At 44.7% G+C, this 21479-nt stretch overlaps 1 protein-coding gene across 1 annotated transcript in view; it reads right to left on the bottom strand.

Moving 5' to 3' along the window:
* The window catches only part of si:dkeyp-14d3.1 (transmembrane protein 132C), a 94882-nt gene that overhangs the window by 10156 nt on the left and 63247 nt on the right, over positions 1–21479 (bottom strand). Inside the window, exons 4-6 of the mRNA XM_037483592.2 lie at positions 15852–16038; positions 4282–4425; positions 107–315 (exon numbers count right to left, since the gene is read on the bottom strand). Coding sequence (XP_037339489.2) covers positions 107–315; positions 4282–4425; positions 15852–16038 — 540 coding nt within the window. The remainder of the gene's footprint in view (positions 1–106; positions 316–4281; positions 4426–15851; positions 16039–21479) is intronic.

Raw genomic sequence — 21479 nt, 5'->3', positions numbered from 1 at the left:
GTACATACAACACTATTCTGTTGAAAGGAAACAGTGCAGGTTAAAAACATTTTGTTGGCTAAGAGAGACGTCGCTCTCTGACTGACAGAAGCATGCAGAACTGTACCTCTGACTGGGGGCCGGGATGGGGACCCTCCACCCTTTGATTTGGCTCAGCTCCGTGTCCGATACCTCAATCTGGAGGGGCAGCCGAGGGATCCACACGTTGAGCTCCAGCTGAGCACTCAGGTGTCCGTAGGTGAAGTTCACCATCATCTTCACCTTGCCCTTCATCTCCTTGCCATTCACAAAAACATAGTCGCACCTGTCCGACACCTGCGTGAGAGGAGAGGAAAGGATTAAGAAGTCGAGTTCTCGTCTGACCAGTTGGACCAGATGACTACACGGGGAGTTGCACAGTGCAACATGCAGCAAAGGGTGCACTGTAGCCGGGGCCCTCAGAGTTGATTATAAGGTTTACACACCTCACTGATGCAGCATTCCTTTTAACTACTTTGAACAAGATGAAAGGTTCTTGTACACCACACTCAGGAAAAAAAGAGGGAGGAGGGGTGGGTGGGTGTGGAGGCAGCTAGAGCATCTTTGAACCTGAGGAAAAGCAGGTCGTGGTTTGGCTTTCCTATTATATTTCCGCCTAGAGCTAAAAGAGAAACCAACAGATGGAAACGAGTAAGACGAGAGCACTTGATAGAAGAACCAAACTCACACCCATCTGTTTCAACAATCGCTTCGCAAAAGTAGTGAACGGACCAAATTTGTTGGTATAGAAAGACAAAACGCACTTTTTACTCCCAAAGCGTCCTGCGATATTCACAGAATGTCTTTAACAGATACCCCAGTACTATTCTGGGCACTTTATTCATCCCATTGATATCATCGTATGGGGATCTACCACGGCTGGGCCCTGAAGGAATCGGTTGCTTTAGGGAAATAGTTTTGTTTTCTCTTTTGTTCTTTCTCCACAGGGAGATAAAACCACAAACAGCCATTAATCATAAAGACGCAGCAGAGACCAGGAAGAACACTTTCTGTGTGACGGATGTTTCACGTCACCTTTAGTGGGAAGCCAGCACAATACTGGTGGTTGGTATACTGTACATAAAAGCAGATACTTAGAGTTTACATTCGGTCCCAAATCACCAGTGTGCAGCAGGATACAATAACTAGCATAGAGCCGGCTTATGAAAACACACCAGCTGATTCCCTTCAATGTAAAAAAATCAGGATGTACAACATATATATTTTTTTCATGGTACAAAAAAGATTTCCCACCCAACAGCCACCTCACAAAAGTAGTGCACTAAAAGACAATAATCCCCAGAAACCCCACTGAGAAAAGCTGAAAAGCACGCTGCAGGGCATCCTTTAAGGCGACAGCCAACCACCAGAGAACTTGTGGCCAGACATGCCAACCCTCCCGAATTTTTCCGGGAGAATTTCAAAGCCCCTCCCGAAAATCTCCCGGACCGACCTTTGTCCCGAATTTCTCCCGATTTTCACCCGGACAACAAAATTGCTACACCATCCGTCACTGGGCGCGGCGTTTCAGACCGAACAATAATAAAGGTTACACCTTGAAGTCAAGCGCGGCAATTACAACGGAAAAAGAAGCAGAAGAAGAAGGGGAAAAGAAAGAAAGAAGAGACCATGGCGAATAAAAAGAGATAATATGCCTTCAAATTCCTAACTGAATGGAAAAAAAAAGATTCACGTTCATCCAGGACAGCTCGAAGTTGTTATTGTACAAATTAAGAGTCTAACCTCCTGAGGAGAACCCTTAAGGAATTGAATTTGTGTGTGTGTGTGTGTGATATATGACGATCCCCATTCCTCCCCCCCCCCCGGTCCTTTTGAATATCTCCCTAATTCTGAGGTCTCAAGGTTGGCAAGTATGCTTGTGGCGAGGACCGAAGGACCAGAGGACGCCCGCTCTGGTTATTACGGCCAACAAATGGCGCAGAGCGCGCGCACAGTCGTCGCCCTTTACTCGCGCACTAATGCAGCGCGACACTGACGCGGCCGCTTAATGAGGCTTTGAAACATTTCTGCAAGCGCGGCTGCAGTCAATCATGGCTCGGATCAGGCCGCGTCGGAGCGTCTGGTGTGAGTGCGTTTGATCTGATTAAGATGTCAGAGGAGTCGCTGCTCTCTTATCAGGCCTCATTGTTCGTCTCTCGCTCTCTCTCTCTCTCTCTCGCCCACTGGACCCAGTCGGCTGATACTGAAGTGCCCTCAACAGCCTGTTTCTCTCGAGTCGGGGCCCTGCAAAAGAATCAGCTGACTGTGAGTCTCAATGACTAAATCTTACAGTTATATGGATAATACATTCAAAAAAGGATGTGGCTGGCAAACCCTGTCTTATTGTTCTTGCCTCTCACAAAAAGCTGCAAGAAGTCAGTTTACACTTATTTGTTTAAGGAAACTAATGTGTAATGATTGTGGGATTTACCAGCATACACGTTTGCTGCAGAATGTCTTATGACTGCTGGCATTTCAGTGATCTAATCCACAACCATCTAAGCAGACACAAGAATGGCAAACATGGCAGCTTTCATCCAGCCGTGCTGACAGATCTCCCCCTTCCGGTTGTGCTGCATCATTTGGGGGTGACATTGCTCCAAAAATCAATATCCTGACACAGAAGACCCCCGCGATGAATCAGCGGCGGCGCCGCCGACCCCTCCGACGCCCCGCCGGGCCGAGGGCGGCCGCGTCGCTGTGAATTACCAACTCTCCGTCATCCTGACTCACAAAGTATCATAAACGTCCAGCAGGATTCAGCGCCACATTAATCAGACGCATTAAGGCCGCTGACGGGAGAATCCTTACAGAGGACGTTGAGGCCGTCTCTGGATCTAGCCCCGGAAATTAACAACTCGCCAGACGGATGCAATGCGAGGCCGACGTGAGCGATGGGAGCAGGGAGCATGAAGGTTGGGTCTCTGGTTTGTACACACAGTCGGCCTGACAGAGGTAATTAAGCTGCTCCTCTGCAGAAACTACATCTGAGAGGCCTGCTCTGTGGAAGAAGACAAGCAGACCCAAGATTTGCTCTGGAAATTCATTGAAACGTAACGTAACGTGTTTGTGAGACCAATTGAAGTACTTTATGCAAAAGCAAACAAAAGGAGCCATTGATAATAGAACAACCGTATAATATGCAACAATGAAAAGTGGAACAGCATCGTGTTGTTCTATTGAAACCACACAAACAACAGAGTCCACAAAGTGAACCAGGCAACGCGCATCGGCCCTAAAGTGAACTGACATAACCACAACATGCGCATGAAAGATAATGGAGGCGTAGACTTATTTCAGCCTTCATGTCGGACTGAGGAACATTTGTTTAAACAAGACAAATCTCCAAAAGGGGTTTAAAGAATAAGCACATGGTATTTATTTCAAATCCCTTGCAATTATATGGGTGAGTAGAAGCATCATTTGTAGTTCACACTGACTCGCCATCAATTTCGCCCATTTGTTTACTTCCCCCTAATTCCCCGGGTTTAAAAATGAGAAGAAATGCTTCATGTTCATGTGCCTGATGGCAGGCCACGACTAGAGAAGAACTTCCATGAGTGAGCACCAGTGAGAGGACGGATGCTCCGACCAGGATGGGCCAGTTTCCACCTGGAGCTCACTTAGCCGTCCCCAACACGAAATGATGAAGTGGCACTAAAAGACCCTCCTCCGTTTTGGTTTATGCTGACCTCGACAGAAGAAGCGCCGCATGGGCACGGCTCAGCCACGTGAAACTGGAAGCCCGACGCGGACAGATTTGATATATTTCTCGATTTTTCAGTCTTTCTGCATTGTCATTGGAATTGTGTTGGAGAGCGGCTTCCTTCTTTTTGGAGATCAAAGACACTGATACAACGGCTCAACGCTGGAAGGGACTACTTTGCTCTGTTGTGCCCCAGGTTTGAAAGTTGCTCTAAAAATAAAAGTTGAGGAACCCGTCAACAGTCGCTGTGTATCAAACGCACACTTTCATGTTGCTTGTTTATACAGACCTGCCAAACATAGAAAATCTTGTTTATCTGCTGCATTTTTTTAAATATTCACACTATTGCTTTCACATGATCTCCGATGCGCTGTGTCAGTCATTAAGTACTCGATGTTGGCGTAATGCGTTTCCACAAACGTTGGGATTGATCCGGTGTTTCAGAACTGAAGAAATGTTTCTTACATCAGTGCCACAACCAGGATGTTTACTTTGGGCGTTTTGTTGTTTTACTAAAGTGATGCACGGATGAAAAGTTTCCCCATCAATTTACTGACCTTGACCACATCTTCGTCCGTGGTGCGGCACTTGACTGCTTCGGACACATCTGTGACAGACGTGTCGACCCCGATGGTCACCACTTTCACCGGGACGGCCACCGTCTTCCCCGTCAGCACGGCGGTGTTCAGAATCTCTGAATCCTGGGGACAGGAAAAGGAGCCCAGAGGTCAGCACAAAAAAAAGTCACTTTTGGGGGGGCAAGTGCTCACTGTGCACCTTTTTGATCTCTTGGAAACCATGTCTTCACCTTTTTAAAAGTTGAAACGTGCAGCGTTTTGAGTGTGATTTTTGAATCGCTACCTTTTTGGGTCTGTAGGCGGTCGCTTAAAAAATGTAAACAAACCACAACCACTTCTGGGTTGTACTGCGAGTGCGATCGTCAAGATGAATACAAAACATTGTCGCTCTTTAGCTAATTGATTAAAAGTCATTAGCGTGACATCGTGCTTGGCTGGTCAAAGATTACTGATCGTGAGAACATTTTGATTTTACGTGATTATCAGCGGGAGACAAATGAAATTCGCTTCAAGAATTTAATTCCACCCGAGGAAATTATTCACGCTCTATTACATACCAAAATGCTCAGTGAGTCATTCGCTTCTGTTGCAGTGGTCGCCTCAGCTTCCCTTCACAGTGTCACGGATCCACAGACATATGAAGGCACTCTGTGCAATAACTGCGATTTTCTCATATAGAAGTGGTATCAGAATGCAAGAACAATACTGCTCTACAAAAGTAAAGTGGAGATTAAAGGGTTTAACGTTTGCTGGAGAACTGCGTATAGGAGATGTTTCTAATGCGTTTAGTTTAATAAAAATGTACATACTTTGCAGTTGGATAATCTTGACGAAAAATACCACTATTTCAACCATTTTAAAGACCACGGTCTATACGGACTAGCTATCTATGTGTTGCCTTAATATTAATGTTGATATATAAAATATTTTTTTGAATCACGTACATATGCGCGATAAAGGTATCTTAACCTCAACAGACTGCATTAATACACTGTGCTCCTTCGTAAATAATCATAATAATCTTCATCTTTTGACTAAATGCTTCTCAGTCCTGTGTAAACTAGTAACTTGGAAACTTTCTGGCCAATCAGCAACCAGACTGACTAATGTTGGAGTTTAACCACTGGGCTTAGAGGTTCCTCCAGTGGTCTAAGGAGCCTTGGTTCCTTTAGTTCGATGCACGCTTTCATCACTGTGAACATAAATCTTAACCCTCCATTAGAAAGTCTTTCACTCGCTACCTTTGTCAGAGTAGATAATTGGGGCCAGTTTGGGGTACCGTTTTCTCTCTGAAGTCTCATTGCATTTGAGAAATGGCTCTTTGGTTGGACAGATTGATATTGACCCCGGGCTCTTCAGTAAATAGATGCCTTGGAGGTCAAGTGGGGAAATGAAATGACTTTCTTAAGCTAATTGTGCTGCTACTGAAATGGTCTCAAACAAAAGCTCAGGTCTAATTTCTGTCAGTCAAAGCTTTGATTATTCAGTGGGTTTTTTGTTGTTGAAGAAGCTACTATTATTATTCTTTTAACACTGAAATCTTACTCAAGCTTACTCAGTGATGCGTGTTGAATGAAATGCTGGCAAAATGCAGACAGGACCGATCTGCAGGGCTTGACTTGACCAGTCAGCACGTTGTTACTACAGACGATAACACGATTTGTACCCTGCCCTCTTAACTCTGTTTCCAAACACTCCCCCTTGTGTTTGTGAGCGAGAAAAGGGGGGGGATTAGGTTTGGTTGAAAGGAGCCTGGTCGTTTGTAAGCATCAATTACTGAGACCAGTCAGCTTCGGAGTGGAATGATTATTAGCTGAGCCAAGAGATAGCTATGAATCTCAAAAGGAGCACTTAATCCTTAAATGGCTTTTCATTACAATTTTATAGGACTATTACAGAGTTATACAGCAATTTACCCCCCCCCCCACTCCCTCCAAACACCACCTCTCCCTGTTCCTCTGACTTTTATTCAATTCCCCTTAAAATCGAGTTTTGCTGTAAGATAAGTCTGTGTGTGCTGGGATTCCTTCATTTCCAGAGGGTCATCCATAATGCATGATGGGGTAAATGTTTGGGACCTGGTGGCAGCGGGGGGGCCTGGTGTTACATTAGAGCCGCTGCAGGTGACCCAGCAGGCCGGACTGAGCTGAGACAGCGATGGTCAAGAACCATAGACGACACCATTAAACACACAATGGAGTGTCTTGCAGTCGAGTGTAAAAAAAGAAGATTATTATTTATTCGCACAACAGGAAAAAATGAAGAAATGAGAGTTTATAATATGGTCAGAAATAAATGAATTTCTTGCATTAGACGACATCTAAAATTGGGAAAATCCCCCAAATACTTCTCTTCTTTACATGAAATGAATTGTTGAAACATGTATAAATGTGTACTTCTCAAGCGGGTTGCCTCCAGAAAGAAAGTGTAATTAAATGACCTGTTCTTTTTTGGACCTGTATACTCTTATTTCAAGACCAAAAAATTATAGTAATCCATTTCAACGTCTGGTATTCAGTATTCGGATCATGCAGTTTGATTTAAACAGTCTTAATGCCAAAATGTTTTTAGGTTCCCTTTTAACGTCCTTTACAAGCCGGACCTTTCAGATGATGTAAAGATGCAGAAACTACATTAAGGGTCCCTTGTGAGTCCAGTTTAGATAGGGCCTTTTGCCACGTGTACAGTATTAATTGAATCCTTTAACTGTCCCCTGCTGCCTCCTGAGCCCACACCTGTGGACAGAAGCAGGGGTGAAAATGAAAGTTGAGTTGACATTTACTAATCTCCCCCTCACCCCGTGATTCCTCATTGACATCGCTCTCTCTTCCTGATGAGTTGTACAGCACATACCGTAAATGCTACAACAGGGAACATGTTGCAGTTGTTCTCCCGAGCCGATCCATTCCCTCAAGATTGTATTCTATAATCTGTGAGCGAACTGCCCTTCTGCCTTATCAAGGATCTCTCCCTCTCTCCCTCTCGGTTAGCATTCAGCACGCCGCTGTGGCTGGTAATGTGCTCTGGGCCGTAATTTCTGCTTGTGTGTCTCGGTTGGATCTAAAAATAAGTGAGATTTATGGTGTCAGCCCGAGTGACACGGGTAGCATGAGAAGTAGCTGTCCCGCGTTGCCACTAGCCTCTGCTTCTCCCCGGCAGCAACGCAGCCACACTGTGGCCTCGGCGCCCCTGGCCATACGACGACAAGTGAACGGGGTCAAGCACAGTGTGGAGGTGGGGATCTTTGGAAGCTGCAGAGAGAAGAGCGGGTGGTGCACGCAGCGTTTGTGCTTAGCGGGCTCTCCTGTCAGCCCCTTATTGTTGTGGCTCACCAGATTAACCCAAAAGTCTCTGTAGTAAAAAACCATAACCAGCGCATCTAATTTGATGCCTTTACCTCCACCATCAATTTGCGATCTCTGTGATCTACCTCGTGATTTATTGAGCCTTAAATGGAAGTGTGCCACTCGCCGTCTACTCTAAATTACACTCTCATAGTCAAAGATAAACATTTCCGTCCCTTGGCAACAAGGCACGCGTATACGTGCAAGGAAACCTAACCGGGAGTAGGGGGATAGACAACGATATCCTGTAGACACTAAACGCCACTCAGACAATGTCCTGCAGCTATTAAGCAGAATAAAAGAAGCATGTCCTTTCATCGGCTCCTCTCTCCACATTGTGCAAGGCTCAATGTGCCACTTCCTTCCTTACTTCCTTCCTTTCCAGTGGGCGTTTAATTGGCTAGAAAGGAGAAACATGGAGGAGAGTGGGAATAAAGGCCTTGGTAGCACCATGCAGAGCGATACATCACTGCATGACAGCGCATTGAAGTGGTGGGATGGTTGTGAAGCCAACACGCTGCTTTTTAATGAGGGTCTCTCTCTTGCTCCCTTCTTTTCTCTTCAGACTCTTTGTTCTTCCAACAATGAGCCACTTCCTCTCCGGTCTCTCCCCCCCTCCCCCCCCCCCCACTCCCCCGATTCCGCTCTCTGACGAAGGCGGCACGCAAAGAGCCCCGTATGCAACGTGACTGGCAGGGCACGGTCTCGGGCACGTGCCCGTCAGAGATGTGACGGGCTCATTACTGCTGGCTGGGGCTGGCGGGGGGGGGGGGGGGGGAAGAACTCGATTGGTGCTTTGATAGTGGATTTGCTCTTCGAAGTGTCAGATTGAAAAGGAGGGGGCGGGTGGAGATTATGGAAGGATCATTTGGACGGGGTAAATGTGCTGTCTCGGAATTAGGGGGCATGGAGGGAGTATTGTTAATTTGCACAAAACTGCCACTTGGTAAAGAAGAAAAAACTACAAACACTTCTACAGTTTGCAAATTGAATGTTTCATTGGTATAAAAACAAATCTATTTTGTTATTACAGAGAGTTATTTCCTTAACTATTTCTTCACTGAAGCCGTGTTTTGCAAGAGTTCTTGTTGGTTTCCTGATTATGTAACAAGTCTCCAGGAAACAACTGCATGTTCCAAAACCTCAAAGTCTTAGTTTAAAAGGACTCACATCTCCCTCAATGTCCTCCCACATTCTCAGAGGTCCCTTAAGGAGCAGACCCTTTTCTTCAGAAAAATCTAAATGTAAATATTCAACAACTTAACTCTGTAAGTGTATCTGACTGATAAAATGAAAAAGCCTTTAGGCGTGTGAACCCGTGATCACTTTTGATGACCAGACCAATGCGAACCTGAAACAGAACGGTAGGAAAGAGGACACCTCGAGTCAAAAATAAGTTGGCACTGAAAAAGCGCATCGTAGTGGTGGAATGATTTATGTTGTGTTGTTGCCCTCAGCGACTTTAAAAGAAGTGCAAACCACTGAGGTTTGAGGAAATCCTTCCTCTTCATGGTTCTGCTTTCTCTCAGATTTGCAAGAAGATTCACTCCACGGTTCACGGTATTGATGTTTCAGTCACACAGAAGTGCTCTTAACTGTAAATTATTCATGAGTGCACATGATTTACGGATACACTTGTGAACTGTCACAATGACAACATGCTGGCAGGACAAATGCCCAATTATTAATTAGACTTTCCCGTCCTCGGATTTATTTTCAAAAGAGACATCTTCTGAAGTCCAGTGGGCATGAATTGCTCCTCACGTTGGTGAAGAAAACACGGCTGGACGTTGGAGTACACTATTTTACATTTAGGAAGAATCGCTTGCAGTTCTAACGATTACTGCACCTGTAAAACGTTTAAATCAACAAATGAGATGGCGCTTGGTGAATTTCAAACAAACAAACAAACAATCAGCCTCTGCACCAGGAGAATCAAGCATAGGCGCCGCCTCCGTGCTCGGAGTCAGGGGACCGAACCGCTTTGACTGAAGCCGGCCCGGTCTCCTGCAGCGTTTCACTGGCGCCCGCTGAGGCCAGAAAGCAAGGAAACACACCTGCCTGCGCCAGTCTGATCCATTTCAGCCCAATATCTATCACATTGAGCCGATCGATGAGGAGTTCTTCGCCAACCAGCCAAACCGTGCCTGGGAGGGACGACCTCCCGACCTCCGTTCTGATTTCTCCACCCAGCTGTGACCGAGATCCATACTGGCAGCTTAGCTTGGCTTAGCTGCCCTCTGGACACAGACCTCTTTCAGGAGGCACAAAAGGTCAGCTTCACTGTGGAGTCCATTACTGCAGAAAACCTTCTTCCCAAACCTCAATGGGCAAAGATTAAAGTCAGAACGACATGAACTTGGGCACAGGAGGGTGAGTGAGGGGAGGGGAGGGGGGTTGTTATCAATTATGGAGCGATGTGAGCTATGGATGTGTGCTGACCCTATCACCGTGGGATCGATCTGTCAGTCTGGATCCCGCGCTGCATTCTCTGTCTTGTCTTACAAACTATTTTCCCCGTGCCGGAGTGTGTTGTGGCCTCGGTGACGGATGAAGGTTCACAGCATTCGGATTTGAAAGGTGAGAATATAAGGTCTTCAGCATTTCAGTTAGCAAAAGCCAAAATCAACTTTACCACCAATGCATGAATCCCACAATGCATTGTAAGTCGTCGTCAGAGAATATCAATGCCGCGGTAAACGAAAAAGATTTGACCTCACTGCTTCCAACAGCATTGTGGGATGGTTTGCTTTCTTAAAACGAACTGACTGTTCTGTTCCAACTATAATGAGCTTTGCAGAAACCGATCATCTAAAGCTCCAATCACACACTGAAGAGAGAGGCTGTGGGGGTGCGTGTTTCAAAAAGTAACAAACCAATCCCACTCACTGTCAATTACAAAAGCAGTTTGAGCTATATTGTCTTCCTGAGTGACATTGGAGGAATAATATTAGACCTCATTATATGTATGCGTTCATAGGAAAGTACCACCCAGGGTGCAGAAGTGGGATTAAAAGCTACTGAAGTTCACCTTTTCTATTTCTCACTTGTCACCATACATGCATTTACATCAAAAATCTGCGCCACTCATGCTGAGTACCTTTTACACCCTGCGATGGCAAAGGTTAAGGAACATGGAAAATGTCAGAGGCATAAAAAGCCAAGCAGTTCGATCGTGTTCTGGAATATGTGAATATTTTTAACAAACGTATCCTTATTAGAACTATATGTATTACGTCATATGTGCAAATTATTAATACGAGAAGATGTCCAGCATTCTGATTGGTTGAGTCACAGGGTGTACTTTGAGCCATAATGTACCGGTTTACATTGACCTGAGCGCTCCAAATCATGGTGCACTCAAATCAACAGTTAGATTTTGTGTGATCGTTAGTTGTCATTTCATTTTTTAACTCGTTGGCGAACGCCGCAAATTACTGTTTTTGAGCAATGCGAACTTCCACCGCCAAGTTAGGGCACCTTTTACTTAAAACCTTTTAGCTCCGCCATGAGTCGGGCCTAATAACACCCTTGAACTGGAACATTATTGACGATAAACTACAGCCTCTCGTACCTTATTACTTAATTATGGCAGCCTCAAAAAGCCTCAGAGCTGAAGATGCTAATGGGTTGCTCGCTTTGGGGTCCATCCATCAGCCCCTTGTTGTGACCACATGTTTCTTGTCACGGGGGAAGAAAAGCTATGTTTTATCCTGTTGCACTGAAACAGCAGGGACCTGAGCACAAGTGAAACTGAAGTTATTAGATGATAGAAATTAAGTTCCTTCAAGCAGTGCGTACAGTGCACGCTCCTTTTAACAAGAGCATATTTGGCGTTACACACGTCCGTACGTCCAGCATTTCTGCTAGATTAGCTAGCTCATAAGTGCTCGCGTAACTATGTCTTTGATGAATGGCTCCCAAAATCTCACTTGTGTGGCATAGGAGATGTGCATTGCAACGGAGAGAATTGGATCGAAAGGAGCCAGATGAAACATTCATTGGGAGGATCGTGATGAATGACTTTATCGTGCGAGAGCAGAAGTGGCCAGAGAAGGCCGGAGTGATGATGTATTGTTTAACGATACATTGGAGCAGAACGTGAATGCAAACGGCTGCTTTCATTTCTCCCCATCGCTGTGGCCGCCTCCCGAATGCTCGTGTGAGTGAGCACGGTTTGGTGTCTGGGCTGGAACAGGAAGACTGATGAGTCCAGGTATGATGTATGCCCCGTCCTCCTGCTCCCTCTCCATCACCAGGCATCCGCAGCAGGGGTAATGATGATGAGGGCAGCCTGGACAGGAGCATATTACTTCACGATGGTAAAAGATAATGGGCCAGCCTCCTACTGTGATGAGGAATATGCTCAGGTATCCAATGGCTGCCGTCGAGAAAAAACAAAAAAAAACACACAGTTCTTGTTTAAGTGAAGCACAGGATGCCAACGCAAGTAGGCGACCAGGGAGGCAATTATTCTACGTTGTTAATACATTAATGTATGCAGGGAAAGAGAAGAGGCGGGGAAAATAAACTAAAATATCGATGTAAAAAAAAGCAGCCAAAGAAAAGGCAGGCGGTATTGCAGTCGACAAACAGTTCTGAGGCGTTTCCTCGCTCTGAACTGACTAAAACTTTTGAGTACTCTTTTCATTTTCTGCTTTTGAAATAATTGCTGCATTTGCAGAACTCCTGCTTCGCAGTTTGAAATTGGTGACAAAGAGGTGAGCGGTGCTGCTGCAGGTGGGTCTGTGGCAACACGCGGGACGAGCCCCCCCTCAAAGGCAGCGTTTTCATCCATCAAAACAATATCCCAGGTTTCTCAGAGGTGTCACCTGTGGCAGAGCCCATCACTTGGATGGGGAAAATGCAATGAAAATACCTTTTCATGGACGGAGGGATTAAAGGAAGGGCGCAGTAATTCACAACATGACATAAATGGGCTGGGAAAAGGTCTAAGAAGCCATTGAAGTAATAGGCCATAAATATGATCAAATCCAAAATAAGCTTCCCTGTTTTAATCATCATTAGCCGTATTACAACATGGTTGTATGAACTAGTGCCTCGTTCCGAAAATTAGATTAATTTTGGTCAAAAACACAAAAACAGAACACAGCTTTTCTATTTCAACAAAATAGAGCTAGATTTATACACTAATTAGTTCTAATTGGAGCTTGAACTAACTCACAGATCAAAAACAGAGCCGATGTGACAACAGATGCCTTCAGCATGCTCTATGAAGTCACACACTACTGTTACTACAAAGTACCTACAAAAGACTAGAATTTTAATAACTGACTGTGATCTAATATCACTAATGCTGTTGATCAACGATATACATGAAGCTCTGGCCTTCAGCCATATTCTACTGATTACCTTGACTGGCAATTGGTTTGAATTTTTTTTTTGCAGCATTTCAACAAAACTAACCCATAAAATAAGATTGCAAACCCTATATATAATGCTTAAAGTATGCCCTAAGTGCTTAGTTGATGCATTTCAGATCAGTTGCTCACTTATATTAAACATTTGCAACATCTACATCTTATAGTTTAGTATTCAGGTCTTTTTCTATTGGCAAACCTGATTTTGTTTCCCCCCCTTTGGTGGAGGCAACGTGGTGATGGTGCAGGGCGACGTGTTACCGAGAGTGTGTGTAAGGGGGGGGTTGACGGCACTGCTCTTACACTACCATACTTCCTCTTTTCTATCAGCGAGGAGCAGTGGGAAGGGAGAGGAACTTATCTGTGGGCCTTTCATGCCACAGTGATCCAGAGTAATCTAATTCAGCCTTCCTCCTTCTCGCTTGTATGCTTCTTTCATATTGGTGCATGCAGATTGCAAAAGCCTTATATTCTGTGTGTGTGTGTGTGTTTTCGCAGGAGTGAGAAAAGGGGACAGAGGGACAGTGGTGATGAATTCTGAATGTTTCTGCATGTGTAAGTATTTGTGCTGTGTATTAGGTGGGCTGGCTGGAGATGCTGTGCATCTTGGGAAGTTCTCTCTGGGGAGAGAAGCACTTGGAAGAATAAGAAGTAGAAAAGCAAAAGACTTTTGGTAGAAGAAAAACAGAATTGTCCTAATCTTTTCAATAAAAGTCTGATCATGAAACAGTTTAAAATGTTGGTGTCAAAGGTCAACATATTCTTAAACGGTTTATATGACATCTAATAAAAAAAGTTATTTCTCATTTCGTAGCAACTCCATTTTTTCACTTGCATTGACATTCTAAAATAAGCCTTGCGCTTCCCCGGAAACAATGTAGTGAGGTTTAGGCAACAAAACGAAAAATGACTAGGGAATAGTGACACTTATGTACAGCAGTTAAGTGACAAATAAATCAACCTCGACTTCTTGTTTCCCACACGGCATGAACTGGATGAAAGAGTGTTTTTTGTTTGATCCATCCACCTTCTAACCTGCTCTCTCCGTGTGGGTTTGTGAAGTCTTTATACTCCCTGGTTCGTGATTCAATGGATGACATACAAAATAGATTTTGCGGGATATATGGAAAGTACATCACATTCATTTTCACAGGTATAACCACAAAAGCTGCATGAGAACAGCCTGTATGATAGCAGCTGCTTCACTGACAGGTCCAAGAATAGCACATCAAGGACCGGGAGGGAAAAGTCAAGCATTTCCGCACACGTTCATGCCACGCACGCACACACACACACACACAAAATAGTTTTTGTTACACTCATTCACCTTCCTAAATTACCATGCCCTAAAACGGATTATGCCAAGTTTAGTAAATAACTGTAATATCAGGTTAATTGAGATGAATTTTAGTCACTGTGAAAAAAATAGTAACATGATATATGGTTAGCCATTTAAGCCTGTGGGAAAATGAGCACATTATGAAATGAGACCATTCTACTGTTGATTGAGGAGTGCGGGTTAAATTTCTGGCACTCGGAGAATGATTTTTACACAAACAATAGAAGATGAGTTTCCTTCTCTGTCTTGCAAGAAAGAGTCAGTCAATCAAGCAAAGATTTGATTTCAAATATGATTTTCATTGAGCAGATAACGGCACATTCTTAATTCTCTTCATGAGCCAAGCCTTTGCGAGATAATCATGCATATCAACTTTCCAATTCTTTCCTCAGTGGAAGGCGTGGGAGCAGACAGCCGGCTGTTGATACATCAGTGCCGCGGAAAAGGATGCGAGACAAGGAACTCGAACAATACTGTGGCATTCAACGCGTTGCTTCAATTATCCAGAGAATGGATCAGTGGGTGAGGAAGCGCCACATTCCTCTGAATCCAGAAACAGCCACCCACATGCAGCCATCATCTGCACCGCTTCCGGCAATACTTAGAGAACAACACTGCCACAACAGTCAGGCCTGTATCGTATAGATCACAGCAACTGAAATAGAAATGAAGGCAGATTTGGTTTTGGTAATCAGCGCTGATGTGGCAGCATGTGATTCTCTTAGGCCAACACAAATTGATGTTGCTCCTCTGCTCACGTGAACGCTCTTGATCTAAACCTGAAGCATCGCATTCTCGGGTTTGGTAAACAAAGAGCTTCCCCATGGGGAGTTACATTAGGTGGGAGTTTTGTCGTGCAGATTAAGCCAGAGTACCTGAGCTTTAGCTCCAGGGGACGGAGGCAGACTCCGGACCCCATGTGAGGCCTGCTGGGGGCTACGGACGCTCTCCTCCCGCCGGGCTCCTAAACATGAACCCACATTATAGCTCGCTCTTCTCCATCCAAGCCCCAATGACTGCAGCTTGTATGCCTTTACTTAAAAGCATAATACTACAACACAATAGTGCTGCATCTGAAGGTCCTGCTCTCAGAGTGTTTATGTCAAGGATGCATTAGCATGGGAAATAGTGTTTGGTTCTGAATATCTGGTTTCTCTTGATAACAATTGCACGCTCCTACAGTTGGTCCTTGTGGTGTATTTAGTACTATTTAATATGTGCATTAAGGTTGTCCCTGAAGACTTGCCGTTGTTAGTTTGTGGGTATTCTGCGCATGTCGGAAGTAAGGAAAAACAAGCAGTGTTCCACAGTCCTTTTGTGACCAACGCATCACGTTTTGTAGGTAAATCCTAATCTGAAAGTGCAACATTTCCCTCTCGTTCCCCCGACGATCTGATGAACGACTTTGCACCATTGCAAAGCACCGAGTGGCACTGTTGTTCATTGAAAAGCTGTCGCCATGGCGCTGGAAGTGGCACGACTCACCATGGCCAGCGGCACGATGCCCGCCAGGTCCTCCTGCGCCAGCTGGATCTCCGTCTCCGCCTCTTGCGTGGCGGCGCGACTGGCAGGGTACTCTACCTGCCAGGCCATCCAGCGGCTGCCCAGCGGCTCGGGGAAGATTTCCATTTTCAGATCGACCTGCAGCACCCTCTGAACTCCTGTGTCAGAACTGCCACGCGGCAGAGAGGAAAAAAAAGAAAGCGTGTCAGAGAACGATCAAACAGACGGTGGGACAGAAGTTTGGAGAAAAAAAAAAAAAAAGTGAGATGCAGATGTGTGTGTCTGCGTTCCATGTACTGTCTGCTTAAATCACGAAAAAACAGCAAGTGCTGATGCATCTGTGGTGAAAAACTGAGATGCTTGAAAATGTCTCTTTGTGATCGTCTCTGCTTCATGCAGTAACACCCCAGCACTTTTTCCCTTATTTTTCCACATGCAGACCACATCATTCCACCCCCCCCCCGCTAAGGTGTTGATGGTCCAGCTTTTCACCGCTGCCCTTGTTTGCCGTAGCAGAGCTTAAATACACCACGTACTTTGGCTCGATCTGCGGCAGGCCTGAATTAAGTCAGACAAATGGAGAGCGTTGATAATAAAATTTCCCATGGCGCCATAAGTCTCTGGTGCTTAGACTTTAAATATAGCCTGTAGGCAGGAAAGGTCAGCTTTACACATGAGCCGGAGGAGATGGGAAACGGCACGAGATCTGTTAGCCACGTCTAGCGTGTCAAATGGCGGAACTCAGGGCCAATAAATTTCATGCATGGTCTCTGTGGCACAGCGGCACAAAACAGCATCTTGTAATGTCGAACATGGTGTGGGAGGGAGAGACGAAGGAGAGGATGAATAAATTCACATGGTTGCATTAACATGTAGAAAATCTATTAAAGCATAAGGCAAAAGAAAATAAAAAATTTAAAGCCAAACTCAGTAAAGCAAACAAAACGTTGTGAGACAAAAGATAATACGTATGACACACATCTTGGAAAGACAACACAGCAAATGTATGAATTATGAATAAGGGACTAAAAACAGTAAAACAATAAATAATAGAAATGTTTTATCAACTGCCCTCGTATTCACAGAGGTCTGAAACTATTTCCACATCATTCTCAAATTATTCTGTTTTATTCTGAGAGAATGAAAGATTTGTGATGCAGAAGAGCACAACAACCCAATTTTCACATCCAACAGAGGTTCGTATGAATAATTGAGATGACAACCAAATAACTTGTGTCACAATTCATAACTGTGTACAAATCAGAGCACCAAGCCACTGAAGGCGTAAGCAGGACATCGTGGACTTACATAACCAACGCCGTGGGAAAAGACAGATTGTCATCTCCGGCCGGTAACGCCACGAGATTCATCAGGCAAACGGAGTTAACAGATGAGGCGCCGAATATCCGCAAATAAACCTTTTGAGAGCTCCAGAGTCAGCGAGCGTCACACAGGACCTGTGTCATCAGCCCAAATGGCCTACTTTCCACAGCAGAGGCAGACTTTTGCTCGGGCGAGCCGTGCAGGCAAAGAGGGGAAAGAGATTGCACAGAAGGTTTGATTACACCACCGAGGAGAGGAGCTAAATTCACATCTTCACAAAGTTAAAAGGCCTCCAGAAAAGACAGGAGTTGCTTTTTCTTCTTGTCAGAGATGTCAATTATTTCTCCCCTCGCATGATCCCGCTGGCAGAGCAGCTGCAAATGCTGTGCATTTTATGAGTTTTTTAATATTTGTTCATGCAATACAAATTGCAGACGTGCTGCTAATTCAGTATTTTTGTGACAGAAATATCTATCGGAAAAGACCTCAGCGGAGTAAAAACGGTGATGAGTGAAGGGAAGAAAATAAAGTTATTGGAAATTGGAGATAAAAAAAAAGAGCAATGTCATGCAAAAAAATGCAAACCATCAAAAATGTATAGAAAATGGTGTGCGGCTTAGTAAAAAAATCGTGAAAGCTACAACTATAAAAAAAATACAAGGTTTTTGGTGACAGTGGTTTATTTATAGCATTCTTTATGATGACTCTTAAAAACGAAAGCTGCTGCAGGCTGTTTTTCTCGCTTGCCTAGAAGTTGAACAGCAGATGGCAAAAAACAAGGAACAATAAACAGACATTTTGGTCTCTTAACCTTACGTTGGAAGCCTGGGAGCGTTCCATTTTGGATTGTCCACTGTACTCGACCCCCCCAAACCCGACGGAATCCTCTGCGTCTGGGTGACTGCGACTCGTAGTCACAGACCATATACACTCACCGGCCACTTTATTAGGTACACCTGTCCAACTGCTCGTTAACACTTAATTTCTAAGCAGCCAATCACATGGCGGCAACTCAGTGCATTTAGGCATGTAGACATTGTCAAGACAATCTCCTGCAGTTCAAACCGAGCATCAGTATGAGGAAGAAAGGTGATTTGAGTGACTTTGAACGTGGCATGATTGTTGGTGCCAGAAGGGCTGGTCTGAGTATTTCAGAAACTGCTAATCTACTGGGATTTTCACGCACAACCATCTCTAGGGTTTACAGAGAATGGTCCGAAAAAGAAAAAACATCCAGTGAGCGGCAGTTCTGTGGGCGGAAATGCCTTGTTGATGCCAGAGGTCATAGGAGAATGGCCAGACTGGTTCGAGCTGATAGAAGGGCAACAGTGACTCAAATAACCACCCGTTACAACCAAGGTGGGCATAAGAGCATCTCTGAACGCACAGTACGTCGAACTTTGAGGCAGATGGGCCACAGCAGCAGAAGACCACACCGGGTGCCACTCCTTTCAGCTAAGAACAGGAAACTGAGGCTACAATTTGCACAAGCTCATCGAAATTGGACAATAGAAGATTGGAAAAACGTTGCCTGGTCTGATGAGTCTCGATTTCTGCTGCGACATTCGGATGGTAGGGTCAGAATTTGGCGTCTACAACATGAAAGCATGGATCCATCCTGCCTTGTATCAACGGTTCAGGCTGGTGGTGGTGGTGGTGTCATGGTGTGGGGAATATTTTCTTGGCACTCTTTGGGCCCCTTGGTACCAATTGAGCATCGTTGCAACGCCACAGCCTACCTGAGTATTGTTGCTGACCATGTCCATCCCTTTATGACCACAATGTACCTAACTTCTGATGGCTACTTTCAGCAGGATAAAGCGCCATGTCATAAAGCTGGAATCATCTCAGACTGGTTTCTTGAACATGACAATGAGTTCGCTGTACTCAAATGGCCTCCACAATCACCAGATCTCAATCCAATAGAGCATCTTTGGGATGTGGTGGAACGGGAGATTCGCATCATGGATGTGCAGCCGACAAATCTGCGGCAACTGTGTGATGCCATCATGTCAATATGGACCAAACTCCCTGAGGAATGCTTCCAGCACCTTGTTGAATCTATGCCACGAAGAATTGAGGCAGTTCTGAAGGCAAAAGGGGGTCCAACCCGTTACTAGCATGGGGTACCTAATAAAGTGGCCGGTGAGTGTACACCAGTGTGCCATTCTGAGCCAACCTCCCCCCCCTCACCAGGTCTGCTAATGGCATTGGCTCACTGGGGGAAACCGTTCGTTTCTCTGTCACTTCCAGCATGGGGTCTAATACGATTAGCAACAAAGGGCCCGTGGACGCGTGCCACGCAGCTGGTCTCAACCGGATAATTATCCGTAAACTAGCTGCGGTTCGACCAAATCTGAGGCCAGACAGACGACCGCAGGGCAGCCAGAGGCAATGGCAGTGGGGGCTCGGTAGATAAGAGGCCCTCAAGATGGAAGCAGCTGGCCCTCCGGCCTCAGAGAGCGAACTGGAGAGGAAATTGGACTTGACAAGGTGCTGCCTGATGACCGCTGACAATTGACTCACTCACTCAGAATAGCACAGCGATAAAGGGTTCATTCATTTTGACAGCAGTAACAGATCTGTATGAGATATAGTAGTGACACAATAGCCACTAGCTAAGCACCATAATGTGTTTGAGCATTCAAACTCTCACTCCTGTAGCTTTTTCTTTTTTTTTTTTTAAATGCCACGACATTAGAATGAAGCTGGTTTTGCTTCCTTTCACACAAATATAGTGGATTTCACAACAATCAATAAAAAGTTAAGATCCTTTAACTTGGAATAATATTTCCAACATCTTCCACGTCCTTTCAAAGCGTGTCACCAACAAATCAAAACGTCCACTTTTAACCATCTTAACTAATGGCACATTTGAAAGCTCCATGTAGACCAGATTCAGCCTTATTTAGCATAATGTAGCATGTAATTTAGCTATTCATTCAACTTTTTCAAGGTAAAAGAGAATAAACAGAAACACCCAAGTTGTTCTCCAGTTGTAGAATATTTCTTTAAAGAAAGCTGTAATTGAAACAGCTTCTATTGTCCCATAATCAAACTCACTGTGTCACTCCTTGTTTAATTTCCCACTGATGTGAGAGGATCTGCGTGCCCACTTCCTCACCCCATGGGGACCAGAGAAAAGAGAGAGACACAGGCTTTATGGGATGGATAAAGTGACACTCAGGCCTCTTTTCATTTTACAAAATCTAGTATTCTTCGGATGCATCTTTAATTAGTATACTGGAATGGATTTTGAATGTTTTACGTATACGATACATAGAGTAAGATGTAGGCGTACACGCAGGTAGAAACAGGTTTGTCGTTTCCACAAAGGGAAACAACCTCAGCAGAAGAACACGTTCAACGCTGCTGATTCACTGTAACAAGAGGAGTTGAACGGAACCAGAATGGCAGATGATGATGATGATGCATAATGCAGGCTGCTGGACCCAGAGAAGATGCAGTCCACGGCAGGTTTGAGGCCGCTCAAACTGTGTATATGTGTGTGAAGGGAAGGGGGGGGGGGAGGGGTCATGCAAACTCAAAACTACTTGTGGAGGGAAAAAATAATCAAATTTGTGGCTTCAGTGGTGCCTGAAAGCAGCACCTTGAAGCTCTGCTGTTCTCACGCTCAGTCATCTGGAACAGCTATAAACCAGTCAGCACATTGGAGCCTGGACACACACACACACACACACGTACAGTATACAGCATGCATAATGGCTCTCTGCATGGAAAAAGATGTCTGACCTAATTGCTGCGGCCAGTTCAAGTTTACTCAATGTACTACAAACATAATTATATGCAATTTATTGACTATGAAATATAATGGAATAATGGCATCAACATTTTTTTGCATCTCTTCTACTGCAACCAGCACAGCTTTTCCAATGCTTAGACGCACGCAACAGTTGGTAAACTCAAATGTTTTATGCTGTCGTGTCAACAAGCTCAATTACACAATGACCCTCTGCAATGATGAGTTAGTCCCCTTCTTTAGTTTTCCAACACAACATCAAAAAGTTTTTTTTACTAACAACCTAGTAAAATATGCTTATTTATTCTCTTCTTCTAAATTACAGGTGTGTAAATTGTGTCAATCCACGCACCATGTTTAGTGACGTATTCAAGATGGATCCATAAACATTTTAACGTAATTACACAAACGCTTGCATTCAGAAGCCGTTTGGTGTTAAAGTTTGATCAGACATTGCCATCATATTGACAGGGTAATGTTTGGCGCCATACACTTTGTACAGAGGGATCTTTATAGTTTACATCCTG

Source organism: Pungitius pungitius, chromosome 5, assembly GCF_949316345.1.
Source record: "Pungitius pungitius chromosome 5, fPunPun2.1, whole genome shotgun sequence".
Taxonomy (NCBI): Eukaryota; Metazoa; Chordata; class Actinopteri; order Perciformes; family Gasterosteidae; genus Pungitius; species Pungitius pungitius.
The sequence above is the reverse complement of the archived record's forward strand: the minus strand, read 5'-3'. Positions and strand labels throughout refer to the sequence as shown.